At 36.4% G+C, this 18,815-nt stretch overlaps 1 protein-coding gene across 2 annotated transcripts in view; it reads left to right on the top strand.

Annotated features, from left to right (window-relative positions):
• Window positions 1–18,815, top strand: part of LOC125058560 (1-phosphatidylinositol 4,5-bisphosphate phosphodiesterase epsilon-1-like) — a 169,963-nt gene that overhangs the window by 141,271 nt on the left and 9,877 nt on the right. For both annotated transcript variants that reach the window (XM_047662658.1, XM_047662657.1), the window contains exons 23-33: window positions 246–376; window positions 879–972; window positions 2,235–2,330; window positions 9,192–9,295; window positions 10,856–10,998; window positions 13,661–13,842; window positions 15,044–15,163; window positions 15,756–15,925; window positions 16,520–16,711; window positions 17,206–17,425; window positions 18,614–18,738. In XM_047662658.1, the coding sequence (XP_047518614.1) occupies window positions 246–376; window positions 879–972; window positions 2,235–2,330; window positions 9,192–9,295; window positions 10,856–10,998; window positions 13,661–13,842; window positions 15,044–15,163; window positions 15,756–15,925; window positions 16,520–16,711; window positions 17,206–17,425; window positions 18,614–18,738 (1,577 nt within the window). The remainder of the gene's footprint in view (window positions 1–245; window positions 377–878; window positions 973–2,234; window positions 2,331–9,191; window positions 9,296–10,855; window positions 10,999–13,660; window positions 13,843–15,043; window positions 15,164–15,755; window positions 15,926–16,519; window positions 16,712–17,205; window positions 17,426–18,613; window positions 18,739–18,815) is intronic.

The raw sequence follows: 18,815 nt of genomic DNA, 5'->3' as shown, positions 1-18,815 counted from the left end.
GAGACTTCACGTAGCAAAGTTTCGACTTCAGGCACAAGTTTGTTCTTGTACTCATCGACAACTGCCCGAGATGCATAGCAATGAATGTTGCTAAGTTGCATCATTAATATGCAGAAGAAATAGCGTTGGGAACAGTACACATCCTTGTGGGACGCGTTCACGGGTTTATAGTCTTAACATGCTTCATCGATAACGACCTAACTATAGTTGGACGATTAGTAATAGGTTAAAAAATATCTTTACAGGTGCTACTAACAGGCTGCAGGTGCGTAGAACTGGACTGTTGGGATGGTGATGACGGGAATCCCGTGATATACCACGGCCATACATTCACTACCAAAATACCATTTCGACGGGTAGTTGAAACTATTGCCAGGTAATAACCGTTGTTTTTGAAGTGAAAACTTCTTTAGCGGCGTTGTACACTTTTTTTTGGAATGGGTAAAAAATGTTAAACTCGCGTCAGGACACGTGACCTGATCGAAAATTCGTAAGACGGATGGAGAGTAGACAGCTGGCGCGGCGTATTTAATGTAATATAGTCATGTTTGTGTACGATAGCGTAATAAATAAATATTGTGTCTACCACATAAATGATAGTACTTTTATAGTGATAATTAAAGCAATTCGTGCAAGGCGTTTAATCGGTTTGGTAGTAATATTAATTATATTATATTATATTATATTATATTATATTATATTATATTATATTATATTATATTATATTATATTATATTATATTATATTATATTATATTATATTATATTATATTATATTATATTATATTATATTATATTATATTATATTATATTATATTATATTATATTATATTATATTATATTATATTATATTATATTATATTATATTATATTTTTCAGAAGTGCCTTCGTAACGTCTCCATATCCCCTGATCTTAAGCATTGAGAACCACTGCAGTTTGCCCCAGCAGCAAGTGATGGCGAGCACGTTTGAGGTCAGTTGTTACGAACATCGCATCGTAGATGAGGACAGGAATTTCCTTCCACGTCTCTATGTTAAAAATGTACCATACATTGTTATTCTTTAAAAAAAGTGGTTGTAAGTCGGTTACGGATGATAGTCTAACGCAGAGTTCCCCAAACTATTTTGTGTCGTAGACCCCTTGCCATGTTTTTCCGTGTTGGGTAGACCCCCTACTTACCTGATATTGATTTCCTGTAAATTTCTAACTGTAGTGAAGTTTAGTGTTAAAAACTTAAAGTAGAAACACATGTTAATTTATACATTTATTAATTGAATTTAAATTAAAACTACCTACTCAAAATTAAATTTAAAACCACAAAGCGAATACCAACATCCTACAACTTACACAATTTTATAAACATGTATAATAAATTTTTTACTTCATAGGTACTTTTATAAATAATGTATATGTTTTGATATTATAAGATAGTAAGATGTAAGTAAATAGGTACTACTCGTATCATTGTATGTGTTGAGATCCACTATCATGGACCCCCAAATTTTTTTTCGCTGACGTAGACCCCTTGCACGTTGTCATAGACCCCTAGGGGTCGATATAGACCACTTTGGGAATCACTGGTCTAACGTGACAATGTCATAACAATGATTAATGATTCCATACTTTTAATAAATAAAATTGAATTATCACTATTTTGTATGCATACAGAGACTGTGAATGTGAAATAAATTATGTAAGATTGGAATCCGAAGTGGAATGTCTACGAATTACAATTCAAAATATTGTAGCAATGAAATTTTTTAAGCTATTGCATAGATTTTATCGCGGGTTTTGAGCGCGGTGAGCGAATCAAGAAATTCCGTAACGAAAATAAAACCTAACACACAATGACGGGTGCGGCAAATACGCGTTAGAGCGGGACAAATCGCATACTGCATCTCACATCGGTCTGGCGTTACCGCTGACGTAGCGCAGGTGCGTTAGAGTGGGACAGAACGCATACTGCGTATTCACATATCTCTGACGAGATCGGTGACGTAGCGTAAGCGCGGCCGGTGCAGCTGGTACGCGTTAGAGTGAGACAGACTATATAGGCGTGTTAGTCTGTCTGGTAGAGTGGTAGATTGAGTTATAATCAAAGAAAAAAGATGCATAAATAAATAATTATAATTGCATAAGTTGATAAAAAATGCTATGCAATAGCTTTACCGTAGTACCCGAGTGCCACAAGTTTTTGTTAAGGATTTAAGTTTACTAATTCCGTTTTCATCCAGGCAGTGTTTGGAGAGCAATTGGTAACCTCTTTTCTGTTCGATGTCGACTACACGGACGAGCCACGGCTGCCAAGCCCAGAGCAACTCAAATATAAGGTAAGTTATTTTTTTTTTTTTTTTTTAATATTATGGCAACAGCTTCAACTTTATGCCAGTTTCAAGTAAAAGGTTGGGAAACTACACGCGAAAAAAAATAAACAAAGAAATAAAAAAGGAAATAAAGGGATAAGCTGGTTAAAAATAAAATATGTACATAAACATATTACATCTTAATATTATTATAGATTATGAAAGAAGATAATACATTATAATACAATAAAGGATAAAGCAAAAGGCAGGAGATTTTAGTCGGAAACGGAACATGAAGTGATTGTAAAGAATTCAGAAAGGAGGTACGGTCATATTGGGAACAAGAAAAGAAAATATGGTCAAGGTCACCAATATCTTCTCCACACTCACAAATATTACTATCAATAATACGAAGCCTTGCTAAATGATGAGGTGTACAAACATGTCCTAAACGCATTCTGGAAATGATAGAAGTGACAGTTTTAGAACTTTTAACCTCAAAGAACCATGGTCTACTGGGGATCCTGGGTTGAATTTCAGCATAATGTTTGCCTTTGAACTTGCTGCTTCTCAACCAAACATCATTCCATGACTCCCAAAGATGGGTTTTCGGAAGAGCAGCTAAATCATGACAATAATTAATGTATGGGACTATGTCTCCATCCTTTATAGCTTCTTTAGCAAGCTCATCGGCTTTCTCGTTTCCTTTAATTCCACTGTGACTTGGAATCCATGCAAAGATAACGGTGTAATTTCTTTGAGAACATATTAAAAGCTTATCACGTATTTCGCAAATAATAGGATAACAAAGTTTCATTTGGAAAGGAAATTTTTCAAGAGATTGTAGTGCACTTTTTGAGTCTGAAAATATGATTGTACTTTTAGATTTTAATAAAATAACTAGTTCTAAAGCTTTTAAAAGAGCAAAACACTCTCCAGTAAAAACCGAGGATTCAGGAGGAAGTTTAATCTTTTGAATTATTTTATGTTGCCAATGAATTAGACCAACTCCAACACAATCATCAACAGAGATTTTAGAGGCATCTGTAAAAATATAATCCCAACCTTCCCAATTTTGTTCCTCAACGCTACTCATGAAACGAATATTTGTTTCCAGAATATCTTGCTTACGGACGCCTATATTATATCTTATATCCGGATCAAGAATTAAAGAATTGAATTGTGTCATAAATATGGGTAATGATGGAGATCGATGAATGCGGCTGTGTAATGTTAAAAATTTACGAAAGCTTATTATTAGACATGGTAATGATTTGTGACGCCAGTAACGGGATGTATAAATAATATTGTTCAATTCATGCAGCCTTCCATGTAGAGGGTGGTTAGAAAACTGCATAGATTTGAACAAGAATCGATCACTTAAAAATTGCCTTCTTAATTTTAAAGGAGGATCGCAGCATTCTACTTGTAAAGCATTGGATGGGCTCGATTTCATTACTCCTGTCACAATTCTCAAAGCTTTTGACTGAATGACATCAAGTTTTTTACTTCCCAAGACACTTCCTCCATCTAAGAGAAATGTGCCATAATCTAAAACAGATCTTATAAGAGCGTTATACACAAGTTTCATAGAAAACGGATGAGCACCCCACCATACACCTGAAAGGCATTTCATGATGTTAAGCAGCTGTGCACATTTCATAACAACATGTTCATAATGGGCAAGTCCAGACAATTTTGAATCCAATATAACTCCTAAAAACTTAATTTTTGTTTGGAGTGGCAAAGATTGACCATTGAAGGTCACATTTATTATAGGAGTTGTGCGTTTTTTGGAAAATACGACTATAGAACTTTTGGAAACTGATAGATCTAGGCCATTTTTAACTAACCAGATATTAAGACAATAAAGTGAACTAGACATGGAATTGCAAGCCTTAACCACAGATTTATCAACGGAATAAAAAAGAAGATCATCTGCATATTGTAGCACATTTATATGGGAATTTATAGATAATTCTAAATCATACGTGTAAATATTATATAAAAGTGGGCTTAGTACCGAACCTTGGGGAAGGCCTTTAAAAACTGTACGCTTTAACTCGGTAATATTACCATCTTTCTGAACGATTAATGATATGTATCTGCATGATAGTAAATTGATGATAAAACGTATTAATAACGTAGGAACCTGTAGCTCTAATAATTTGCGTTGTAGAATAGAAATGTTCACATTATCATAGGCGGCAGAGATGTCCAAAAAGGCAGCAACAATATCTTCATCACGCGAAAAAGCTATGCGAATATCTGTGGTCAATATAGCTAAATTGTCTATTGTAGATTTTGACTTCCGAAAACCGTATTGACTATTGGCTATTAAATTATTGTTTTCTATAAACCATTCCAAACGATTCTTCACAAGATGTTCAGCAATTTTAGTTAAAACGGAGGACAACGCAATAGGCCTATATGAGGCAACATCATTGGTAGGTTTGTTAGGTTTTTTAATCGCTATAACTTCTTGAGACTTCCATGTTTCAGGAATATTACCTGTGACCATGACGGAGTTTATTAAATTTAAAAAATACATTAAGGCAGTATCACCAAGATGAGATAAAAATGAGTACATAATACCATCCTGACCAGGAGATGAATCTTTAACATGTGAAAGCACACCTTTCAATTCATGTAATGAAAAAGGAGAGTTTAAAGAGGAAGTGTCATCTATCAAAGACGATTCCAAAGGAAAGTAGATCGATTCAGCAGCTGATGGAGGAGCTAATCTGTCTAAAAAGGCATTTGTTAAAAAAGGGGGAAGTGAAGACGATGATAAAGATTCTTTGAAAGCAGATCGAAAACGTTTAATACTTGTCCAAACTTCTGAAGGGCACGTAGAAGGAGATAAAGAAGTACAAAATTTTTTCCAGCCTGCCTGCTTTTTATCTCTGAGGAATTTACGTGTGGTACTAATAACTTCATTGAGAATATCTAAATTTTCATTGGACATGTCCTCAGCATAGACTCTCTCAGCTTCCTTTCTTCTGCTTACAGCAACCATACATTCTCTATCCCACCATGGAGGAAAAGGAATCTTATTAGACGGATTTCGTTTGACAGAAAAAATCTGATCGGCAGATTCTATTAAACATGTAGCCAAAGCTTTAGAGGAATTGGTCTCACCACCGCTAACTAATTCAGGCAAATCATTTATTTTAGATTCGACAAGGATTTTAAATGCAAGCCAATCAGCATTATTTAATTTATATTTCACACGAGGTTGTCGTTTTTGATAAGGAGAGCGTCTAATAGGTGAGGATATGATAATCGGGAAATGATCACTGCCAAAAGTAGATGATGAAGTGTACCAAGAACGAGAAGAAGCAAGATCTGGAGTACAAATTGATAAGTCAACCGCGCTAAGCTTTTCATTGGGCTTTGTACGTCTGGTTGGTGAGCCAGTATTAAGTAAACACAAATTATGTAAATCTAATATTTCAACTAAACGTACACCATTGGAGTCAGTAGTGCCACAACCAAACATTTGGTGATGAGAGTTAAAGTCACCCAATAGAAGGAATGGACGACTAAGTGAAGAAAGTAAATTATTAACGCTATTGAGAATAACAAAAGAGGAACGAGCTAGGTAAATGGAAACTATAGAAATATTATCAATTTTTATGCCGACAATATTAATGGCATCATTAGAGATTAATGAAGAAAACGCTATTTCAGAAAAATTAATTGAGTTCCTGACAAGTAACGCTACGCCACCATGGCCATCAAATCTATCATCACGCAAGCAGGTATATCCTGGGATCCTTAATAGGTACCCTGGCTTCAACCACGTTTCAGATAACGCAACAACAACGGGAGAATGTTTATTTATCAAATATATCAAATCATGTTTCTTTGGAACAACACTCCTGCAATTCCATTGAATTATCTTGGAATCCATTATTTTTAATAACATTAACTGATTTAATTTTTTCATTAATAGAGGCAACGTGGGACGGTTTCAATAAGTTTGAGTTTATTAAACTAGTTAATAATGCTAGTATCATTTCTAATACATCAGATTTTTCTTCTTCTTTATTTTTGTGTCCAACCAGAGCACTGCCATTTTTAGGCTCTGGAACTTGGAAATCTTTTAAAACATTATAATGAGCAACACGATCATAACCATGTTGTGGTTTACGAGGAGAGCGAGGTTTTAAGAATATTGTCTTTTTATTTGAGGCATTAGTAGAATTATTACGAGATACAGACTTCGCTGCGGAAGAATATACGGGTTTTGGTACTTCCGGAATTGTTGAACTTAATGCATCTGCGTATGAAGGCTTAATAGAAGAAAAATATTTACTGGCTTCGGCATAAGACATGCAGCTCTGAGCCATTTTAACTTTGATTTCTGTCTGTCTCACAAATTCTGGACATGACTTATCTATCGCTGAATGGGACCCTTCGACTTCACACATTACACAGTACAGAGGATCTTTATCTGACCTGTCACATGATACACCTGCATGTTGACCTCCACAGTTATAACATATTGGAGTCTTAGAACGACATTGAACTTTGGTATGACCATAACGGCAGCATTTATAGCATTGTATGGTAGGATAAATATATATTTCTACTGGAAGAGCATTATAGCACATGAAAATCCTTTTTGGTAAAACTTGCCCATCAAATGTTAATACAACTGATTCAGAGGGTTTCCAAGAAACCGAGTCATTAATTTTTACCTTGCGATTCAAACGTCTTATTTTAAGTATTTTGCCGCAGCCTATAGGTACGGATACATTTTGTTGAACTTCCTCTACACTCCAATCTACAGGGACCCCGCGAACTAGACCCATTCTTGTTACGCTGAAAGTGGGAATGAAGGCTTTTAACTTTTTCGTTTCCAAAAGATTGCAGTTAAGAAAATTATTGGCGTCTTTATAATCGGAAAAGCCAACTACGCACCTGTTTCTTCCTATACGCTTTACACTTCCGGGAACAATATTATTAAATTTGTTCTGCTTTAAAAAATTGCCAAATGTTATTGGATGGAGAATGGTCCCGTCGTCAGGTGAACTTTGAATACGTTGAACATGTATAAAATAAGGGGAAACATCGGTAGAAACATATTCAGTACGGCCAATCGAACGGGGGTCCGTATTGGTTACTGAAGTTGTGGTGTTGTTTAAATTTCCCGCGTTAGAGTCTTGAGAGATATTTGAATTTTCCGTGTAAGATGTTGATGGTCGAGAGGATGTGCTATGTGAATTATTATTATTTTGCAAGTGTGGAGATGACGTGGATTGAGATATAGGTTTTGAAGTAACCTTTTTAATTAAAATTGACTCATCTTCTACATTGCATAAGCTTTCGCACTGACAGTAATCACCGCTAGAACCACTACCTTTCTTTTTCTTAATTTTCGTACATTGCCGACAAAGGCGCAAATAACGTGTTCGTTTACGACTTCCTTCACCTGTTTGAGATGATACCGAACAATCGGTATCCATTTTGTCAAATTCATCTTGTGAACCAACAGATACATTTGATCCCACAGGGAGATTCAAGCCAACAAGGCCATCATCCCCCCGACCTAGATCGGGGGGCTTGTTCATACAATATTTACAGAAATTACAAAAACTTACCGACTACACGATGACACTATACACAAATATGATATAAAGATTACATATAATACAAAAATTAAAACTACCAGCTTATCCTCTGCGTTTTAACTAGTAAAATTAAATTAAATATTCAACACCGTGAAAAATACGTCTACCATGAACGAAGTTTCCCGCGCTTTTTTTCAGGTAAGTTATTGGCAATCGATTTACATCAATTAATTCAATCGATTGTGACATTGACATTATCGATCAATCAAAAACAGTTAATGTGAGTTTGACAATTGTCTTAGTTAAATTATATCGCCATTTGTTTACTTTTTAAATACAGTCTATACTATTTATAACGCATTTCAAGGCATTTTCTTTCGTTATAGAGAAGGAAGAGATAAAAAAACAAATTTAACCAATTACAATAATTTATATATCTATATATATAAAAATGAAACCCGAAAAAAAACGGCTTGACCGATTTGTCTGATTCTTTTTTTATAATATTCCTTGAAGTACGACGGTTCTTACGGAGAGAAAAATTAAAAAAATTGAGTGAAAAAGTCTAAAACAACACTTTTCTATATTCCCATACAAAATATTCGTAATAATATTTAAAGGCAATTTGAACTTTAATACCATATCATAAAGTTCAAGTGTTAGTGGAGGGGTTCCGGGAAGGTAAATTTTTATTTTTTGACATAATGTATTTGTTGTATTATCAATTTTCTTTTTTTTATCTTACTAGCTAGACCGGTGTCCCGAATAGCAGAATAAGTATTTAAAAAAAATAAAGAATCGACTGTTAGGCGGTACGATGTTTGCCAGGCCAGCTAGTATATTATATTATAATAGATAGGTGACGATGGTGCGTTTAGTAACTGAGACAAAAATTCCCTACAGGCAATGTAATCTAAGAATAATGGCACACGTGTTAATGCAATTAACAATAACAAGGCGAGAAGGCTGTTTATGACCTTCTTAGAATTTTTGTTTCTTATTTTCGGCCTGATCTGTACTTGTCTGGGGGAGGTGATAAGGGGCAAACGTGTCCACACAAGTAGCATCCCATGCCAAAGCCTGTCCCATCTTCCAAGGAATCAACGACATAGGATTAGCTTTTAGTTTTTTTTTTATTTTAGATTAATTTAGGTAATTGTATAATTTTTCAGTGTCGCTTTAACATTTATTTTTTAGTTTTGTCCCTACTAAGGTTGTAAGAGATCGCTTGTTTTCGTTACGTTGCATTCCTAACTTGTTTATTTGTTTTTATTTTGACGTAATTAAATAAATAAAATAAATTTTCAAGGTGCTGATAAAGAACAAGAAATTATTTCCAATCGAGTCCAGCCCTACCATGGGCATAACAGGAGCGACGTCAGTCCATGGAGGAACACTGTCATCTACCTACAGGTATGTTATGACATCCTTTAACACGTTCACTGCGGCAAGTAAAATAATAATATTTCATCAGGTGCGGCGGCGGGCCAAAATGCGCCCCCAATGATATTTCCGCCGGTGCGTGGCAGGTCTTTCTAGACCCAACAGCACTAGGATAGATTAAATTGCTATAACTTTGTGGAAACATAATGTATACATTTTTTTTTATATTGTTAGAATGACCTTGAACCCAACTTCCTTAGGTTTAATTCGCCCCGGGATCTGGCAAACAGGAAATGAGAAATAAAGCAGGAAAAGCGGCAGGTCGATATCGACCTGAACCGCACTAGAATATATTTTTAGTAGTGATGGGACAGAGAAATATCGAAAATAAAACAGAATTATCGTAAACTCAACTCAAACTCAAACTCAAAATATCTTTATTCAAGTGGGTAACCAAGTACACTTTTGAATCGTCAAGTTAAATTAAGCGTAAATTTACATTTACTACTAAAGGAACTGAAAATTTTATTTATTTACTTATGTATGCCTGTCTTGGAAACAGAAATACTTTTATTTTTCTTAGTGGAAAATATTTCTTCACTGCTGTCACTATCACTGTCAATAACTGCAAGGCGAATTACTCTATTTTTCAAAATTTGTATTTTTCTTGTATTGCTTGCCATCGTTGATAATATCGAACGCTATGTTAGATCAGTTAGATAGCACAACACTAACTGGTCGGGCGCGCGCTCTGTGCGGTATCGGGTCGCCAGCTGCCTGTTGGGTGGGCGGGCTGAAATAGGCCCACTGCCGCACTCAGCGGATGCAAAGCAGCGTCAGTGCGTGGTAGGTCGATAAAAGCCTGCCGTTATGTTTTGATGGAGAAAACCTACAATTTTGACCGCAAGATGAAATATATATTTGTCCCTGTCGATTTTTTACAAACACCTGAGATAATCGTTACGCACCAGCGAGAGGGACATAGATTTCTTCGTCCGCACCAGCGGAAATACCGCGGCAGGCTGATATCGGCCTGTTACGCAGTGAACGTGTTAATGACACCTGTGTCTGACGAGGGAGGATGAGTCGTACTGGTTAAGGGAGCGTTCAAGTATTACGTAAAGAATTTTGGGGGGGGGGCCCTTTTGTAAAACGTTACGATGCGGGGCGGGCATTGAATTACGCGTTATTGTTAATATTATTTTCGACTTCAGTACTTTACACCACATAATGGTATCTTTAAGGTATAAAGAGTCACTGGATGGTCACGAAACGTTTTATTACTGCGTACAGAAAAAAAAGTTAAAAAGTTTTTTCTTTAAATGTGTAAAGGTTATGTCAATCATAGACAATACTAAATACTAACATTTCATAAATTCTCTTTACGGAATTTTAATTTTAAAAATAGAATTACTATAAGATAATTCACCCTTCTCACTCTCTCTCAATCGCTCTCTCCCTGTTCTTCAACAAAAACGCTGCACATCTTCGTGACGTATCCGTAAAAATTTTACCCTCTACGCCAAAAGAAGTTTCACTTCAAAAATTATTGAGGTATCCATTTCTCTATATTAAAAAAACCTTTTTTAGGGCAAATGGTCTCCGCCACACCAGTTCATCCCTCCCAGACGCCAGCAACCGAAGCAGTTCCATCATGTCGAACCAATCAGCTGGCTCATCACTCACAGAGTATCTGTCTGATGATGATTACGATGAAGATGATGACTTTGAAGGTGCATTTTTTAAACGATAATTATTGTGGGGTATTTAATTTTTTTTATAGAATAAGGCAAATGATCCTACGGGACTCGAAGGGCAATGCAGTGGGACACCAATTTTAAGGGTGCGTGGCTGGCCTTTATTGTTTTTTATATAAGTAATCTTACAGCTACACATATAAAAGAAAACACTTAGACAATATACAAACCAAAACAGATAGATAAACAAAATATACGAAACAGAAAACACAAGTCGATCTAGTACATTAATGTAAAAGAAAACTGAAATTAAACATAAAACAACTTAATATTAGGTCCTTACATATGAAATTGGCGTTTTACGTTTTGGCCACTTTGACCTCAAATATCTCCTCTCCTCTTTGGTTTAGAATTCCAAATTAAAATTTGTACAGCTATTTACTCATGTATTTGTGCTTCGATGACCGTCATTCATTTGTTTTTTTCATTTGTTTTTTTCTGTTTGCGTCACTCATTTTACAAAATGGAAAACTTAAAGAATCGCATTATTTACGAGTACGAGTTCCGCCGTGGCACTAGTGCTGCGGAAACGACTCGAAGGGTGAATGATGTGTATGGCGGTCATGTTGCAAAAGAAAACACAGTTCGTTTTTGGTTCCAACGTTTTCGTTCTGGAAATTTCAACCTGCAGAACAAGCCCCGTGGACGGCCTGAGATCCAAGTTGATAATGAAGTATTGAAGGCTATTGAGGAAGCGGATCCATCGCAAACCACGTCCGAGTTAGCTGCAGGCTGCGGTGTTAGTGATAAAACTGTTTTAATTCACTTGAAGCAAATTGGGAAGATTAAAAAGCTTGAAAGATGGGTACCTCACGAATTGACTGAAGCAAACCGGCAAACGCGCGTCGACTGCTGCGTTACATTACTGAACCGGCACAATAATGAAGGTATTTTAAACCGAATCATTACCTGTGATGAAAAATGAATTCTTTACGATAATCGGAAGCGCTTAGCGCAATGGTTGGATCCTGGCCGGCCAGCCAAATCCTGCCCCAAGCGAAAATTAACCCCAAAAAAATTACTTGTAAGTTTGGTGGACTAGTGCCGGTATTGTTCATTGCAGTTTTCTCAAATCTGGCCAGACTTTTACGGCTGATGTCTATTGTCAGCAATTGCAAACCATGATGGAAAAGCTAGCGGCTAAACAACCTATTCTGGTCAATCTCTCCACGCCACTGCTACTTCACGACAACGTTAGACCACACACTGCACAACAGACGGCTACCAAATTAGAAGAGCTTCAATTGGAATGTCTAAGACATCCTCCGTACTCCCTGGACCTTGCTCCAACAGATTACCATTTTTTTCGAAATTTGGGCAACTTCTTGCAAGGGAAAAAATTTAACTCTGATGGGGCAGTCCAAATCGCCTTCACATATTTTATTGATTCCCGTCCGACTGGTTTTTTTAGTAAAGGGATCAATGAACTACCTATGAGATGGCGAAAGTGCATAGAAAACAATGGTTCATATTTTGATTAATTGAATATATTGTATTTAAAAATATTCGACTTTTTGTTCCTCCCATACAAAACGCCAATTTCATATGTAAGGACCTAATATAACATATTAAAATTTACATTATACGTTTGTACCGTGCGCGTGCGTCGTTCACGACAAGTCGTATGCATTCTCTTGTCATAACGCGTTATTTCAAAACTTGCTTATATTTGATTTCTAGAAACATTTCATCATAATTTATAAAATAAAAATCCTTGCGGTTTGGTTTACATGCTAAATTTAAAGTAAATGTGCCTAAAATAATATAATATACTATTATCCTAAACAATTTATTTAAAGTAAAGAAAAATTTATGATTTTTCAAATCGTTCAAAATGTTATATCGTATCACTTAATATTATCTTGAATACACTCAATAAACAACTATAAATAGTATGTCTAACGCAAGAACTCATCAGTACCAATCTAGTAGATATTATGAGAACGATACAGGATGTAGATATTTTCGAATTTTAAGAAGAATTAGTAAAAAAAAGTCAATTTTCATATAAATACCAAAATAAATCATAACTCTGCAGGGGTTGACCTTAGAGACCTCCCGTAGAACAATTTTTTGCCGCTGATGACCTCATCTATCCCCTATTTGCGTTTGATCCACGACTTTTTGGCCACCCTGTATAGTAATAATAATAAAAATTAAAACAAATTTAAAGTTCGATCCGTGGCAATGTACCTTTAACATTGGCAGCATTTTCTCGCTGTATTGCGATACTTATTCGTTAAGGAAAGCACCAGCTCTGCGGTCACCGGTACTATCTACTAGGCGCCAACTTAAATCTTTATTAGTTGTGCACTTGAACCCCACGACCCTAGAGTCTCTACTCCAAAGGGAACAAAATCGAAGTTTGAGGAAAACGGCAAACGGTTATTTATGTTTTCAGCTTGTCAAACAAAGGCCGCCTCTTAATTTTTCCAATTGTGGCGTTCTCTACCTATTTGTGTCCACATTGGAACCTACCCTTTTTAAATAATCCTCCCATTTTCATCTGCCACTATTTCGTTTCCCACTTTTGCTTCATCATATGACGCCATCTCCTTTATTGATAATTCTTGTTTTAATTAAAATAAATTCAATTTTGGTCCTTCGAGCCGAAATTAATCTGTTTGAAACATTTCAGAAAAAGAATTAAACAAAATCCTAAATTCTATGGAGGAGAAGACTGGGCGTTCTCTGTCACTCTACCAGAGTTTTCGTAGGAGTGAGGGAGATGGCGACACATCTGGAAGTATGAAGCACTCGGCCAGGAAGAGGAGTAATCAAATCGCAAGAGAACTAAGTGATATGGTCACATATGTACAGGTATATAGTGATAGTAGTGTAAAAATTATCTACATCTTATTATAGGTCGGTTATCGAAAGCTGGCGCGTTCACAGTACTCACACTAATGCAATTTCACTATACAGTATGTTTAAAATTATGACTTTTTTGCCAAGCTATATATTTTAGTCTACTCTGGTTTTAGTAAGGTTGGGTGGGTTGTAAATAAATAAAAATGTGTCAAATACATATAAATATTATGTGCATACGAGGGTGGATCCAAAAGTTCTAAGCCCGACCAAGAACGTATAAGAGTAGTTTGTGTAAATAATTTTTCATTTTTCGACATAAGCTCCATCTAGCTCAACACACTTCACTTTTACTTCACTAACAATTCTTTCAATCCTCCTCTTAGAAACCCCTGTCGCATCTGATGTCAAATTAAATATAACATTTTTTCATTAAACTGTTTTTATTAAGATGCTTAAAATAATTAAAAACATTGTGCACCATTTCACGAGATTGCCTTGGTAATGTTCGAAAAAAGATCAACCTGTACAGTAAAGATCAACGTAAACAGTAGCAAAAGAAAAACAATAACTGTTTCTTTTATACTCATAAGCTTGACCGAGCGCGAGAGAGACGGACAGTCTTTTCATGATGTATTTATGATTGTATTTCAGTTTGACATTGACAGTCGCGCTTATTCACAAACACTACACAAGCACAAAGTGTAAATGTGTTGAAGCCGCCAGCTTTAGATAACATACCATAATGTTTAATATAGTTTAATTACATTTAACTAAAGTATGTAGGTACCATTTTCGATCGAGAACGCACCTTTGACATCCAAATTTCCGGATTGAAAACGCTTAAACCAAATTTGTGCTACTAAAACTCAGCTGCAGGTATTAGACCGAACAACTCAGAACACTCTCCATAATAATAGTTTTATATCCTTTGACATATGCTTCCTCTACCTTCCATCTCCAGCTTCACCATGCCTTCGGTCACCCTCCCTTCTATAGTCGTTCTCTTCCGTTTCAAGGATTCTTTTTCCTAGTCTTCATTACTCCAAGTCCGGCCTGCCGGTCATGTGTTAAATGCAATACTGCCTTGCTATTCTGTAACTCACTTTTCGAACTCGCACAGCGGTTTTCTGCGACTGATGTTAGTGAAGTGAAGATGAAGTGAGTTATAGAATCGCAAGGCTGGAGTCAGATTTTACCAATTTTTTTTCAGGCAATAAAATTCCGTGGACTCAGTCCCCTGTCACCGCGTAGTTCTGTGAAACAGACGAATACTGTGAAGGACAATGCAGCGCCTTGTAGCAGCTTCGAGTCTTCAGAAAGCAGTGATTCGGTACGATTTTACTACCTACCTTTTTAGTAAAGTCAAAAGTCAAATCATTTATTTCAATTAGACCACCTAAAATGACACATTTGAACGTCAAATACAATATCAAGATGATTCTAGTTGCCCCTTCCAAAAGGTTTCGTGTGGAGAATGGGCAAGAAACTTCAAACTTTTTTAAAATAGGTTTACAATATTTTGTTACATTTGTTAAATAATTATATGTGAAGACAATGTACTCTTAGAATCAAACTACTATACTAAAAAAAGTTAGTATACATGTTCCTCACATATTGACAAATATCGAAACTGTAGAATATTATACATTAAAGAGTAATAAAAATAATAATATAATTTTAGTCGCTAATAAATCTAAAGTTTTCACGGATTAGTGGGATTATATAATATGTTTTATAGGAGACACATATAGGCTGGCAACGCAACCACTAAAATGGATGTCCATGGGCTGCGATAACTGGCCTTTTTAAAATACATGGGGGCATATAAAAGAAAACAATTATATACTCTAGTATAGAATTATGTGTTTTTTTATCAAAATAATAAAAACACATATTTATTAATTGTTTCATATCAATTCCAGCAACACCTTAGCGGGCATAAAGGCCGCTGCCTCAACGCGCCAGCGATTCATCATCCATGCTACAGGTGTTCGTCAGTTAATGAGGCGATTGCGAAAAAGATATGCAGAAAACATCCTTTGGCCATCATCGCTCATACAGAGAGTCAGCTGGTTAGGACTTATCCCGCCGGGTAAGTCAAAGAAACCCCCCCCCCCCTCTTTAGAAAGGGGGAAGAAGCGTCCTTCAAGAAAAGAGCGTAGCGCGTTACCGGCCTGCGAGTCTCAAAAAAGAAGTGATATTAACTTGTTGGTAGTGCAATGTCATTAATTATATACTTTTTTATTATTTAAAATAATATTAAAACAACATACTAACGCTAGCACCCGACCGAACGAATGGTTTTCATTCGCGACTCCACAAAAAATTTCATCAAAATGGGTCCACCCGTTTAGGAGATTCACAAACACGCGAACAGAAGATTTATATAATATAAATTTGATAGCAGGATTTTTAAAAATAATTTTGTCTTTTTGTCAAATTCTGTTTATGAAAAATTTGAAATATTCGAAAAAAAAGGCGGGAAGAACCACAACAGAGCCAAATATAGAGAGAGACAGAGACCAGAGACAATAATATGATAAAAATAATACAGATTATAAATTCTACAAGTATTTAAATATAGACAAAAAAACCACAGGTAACAAGAATTTGATGAATAAATTTTAAAAATAGAACCGACGTCTAAAAAATTCTTTATATAGAAAAAAAAACAAATTTTTTTCAGATTAAGAATAGACTCGTCAAACTTCGATCCCGTGCTATTCTGGTCGTGTGGGGTGCAGCTTGTGGCCCTCAACTATCAGACAGAGGACGCCGCGATGGCGGTAAACGCCGCCATGTTTGAGAGCAACGGTTGCCATGGTTACGTCAGAAAGCCGCGGGTTATGTGGGATCCTGGCCATATTGCGTATAGAAGGTATGTTTTTTTTTATTACTTGCCACTACAATTAAGGTTCTTATACACTCGTACTCTGTGCTGATTATTTTTTTTATATCTTGCCAGTTCAAAATAGGTGAGTAAAAGCCATTACTGTATTTCTTTTTAACTCTTTACTTTATTACTTAAATTTGTACTGTGGTGTAGCCCTTCAGGCACCAGACACACTTTAGTGCTTTTTTTCGACCCGCAAGTGCGTTGTCGGCCTTTAAAGATTTGGTACTTATAGAACAGGTGGCAAACGGGCAGGAGGCTCACCTGATGTTAAGTGATACCGCTCATAGACACTCACACTGCGAGCTCGCGAGTGCGTTGCAGGCCTTTAAAAAATTTGTTTTTTTCCTAGAAGGATCCTAAATCTGCCGCTGGTTTCACATAGTGTGGCACCTTCTCTCCATTGTAGACAGTTTCAATGCCTTTAATTTCTGTCCAATTCTCTCTGACAAAATTTTCTGAAGCAAAGAATTTTCCAGGTTTAACCCAATGGACAAGGAGTTCGACGGTATACACGCTGCCCATCTCACGTTGGGCGTTATATCTGGTCAATACGTCGCGGAGAACGTCTACTCCTTCTACAATGCGTATGTGGAAGTGGAGATGCTGGGCGTGCCTGCTGACTGTAAGAAGATCAAGACGAAGGTCGCGAGGAAGAACGCCCTCAACCCAATATGGAACGAGACATTTACGTTTAAGGTCAGTCTTCTTTAATTAGCTTTGACAGCATATTGTTAAAGAAAAAACTTTTTAACCGGATTAAAGTTATGTATTATTATAAATTTACAATTATTTAACATAATTTAAATATAATAGAGGACACCGTGACCCATTTCTGCCAAAACCCTCCATCTTTTAGTCGATACCAACTCCGGGGAAATAAATACAGATAATGCAACTTTTCTACAGCTGTGATACTTTTTGACATTCAACACCTTTTGTCTTCAGTCACCGTAACCACGCACGCTGTAAAGCACGCGAAACGTCGGATAAATTTAAAATTATGTTAAATAATTGTAAATTTATAATAATACATAACTTTAATCCGGTTAAAAAGTTTTTTCTTTAAATGTGTAAAGGTTATGTCAATAAAAGACAATACTAAGCATAATGTTATGGAAATTTGATTGTTGAGGGGGCAAATTGATTGTTGAGACTTGATATCCTCTTAATATCTGAAAAATACCGCGTCAATGGTGGTCCCATATTTTTTTTGGATTAATTTTCAAATTATTTTTTTCCGATAGAAAAGTTGTTTTTATCAGCGAAGTTGATGTTGAAATTGCCAGCCATGATAAGTGGAAATTTATTACCATTTATACTAAGTATTTTCGACCCTTCAGTGTACTCCAGTAAAGGCGTACTGGCTGCACCGGCCGCGCTTACGCTACGTCATCGATCTCGCCAGAGAGATTTGAATACGCAGTATGCGTTGTGTCCCGCTCTAACGCACCTGCGCTACGTCACTGATCTCGCCAGAGATATGTGAATACGCAGTATGCGTTCTGTCCCGCTCTAACGTACCTGCGCTACGTCACCGATCTCGCCAGATAGATGTGAATACGCAGTATGCGTTCTGTCCCGCTCTAACGTACCTGCGCTACGTCACCGATCTCGCCAGATAGATGTGAATACGCAGTATGCGTTCTGTCCCGCTCTAACGCACCTGCACTACGTCACCGATCACGCCAGACCGATTTGAGACGCAGTATGCGTTCTGTCCCGCTCTAACTCCCATATCATCGTGTGTTAGTTTTTTTCGTTACGAACTTCTTGGTTCGGTCGCCGCGCTGAAAGCCCGCGATAAAAGCTATGCAATAGCTAACTTAATGTAATCCTTTTTAGAGTACAGGGGATTTTTATTTTTAGTTGTTTTCTTTATTACAGGTGAATTTCCCCGAACTCGCCTTAATAAGATTCGAGGTGTATGACGCCGACACAAACTACATGCTGTCGCAGCGCGTCATTCCCCTCCTCTGTTTGCGGCCGGGGTACAGACATGTGAGACTACGGTGAGGCTTTATAAAATTATTTTAAATAATCCATTGGTGCTAAAATATGGACCTTGGCTTCTTTTTGTTATTAGTCC

The sequence above is a fragment of the Pieris napi genome, chromosome 18 (genome assembly GCF_905475465.1).
Source record: "Pieris napi chromosome 18, ilPieNapi1.2, whole genome shotgun sequence".
NCBI lineage: Eukaryota > Metazoa > Arthropoda > Insecta > Lepidoptera > Pieridae > Pieris > Pieris napi.
The sequence above is the reverse complement of the archived record's forward strand: the minus strand, read 5'-3'. Positions and strand labels throughout refer to the sequence as shown.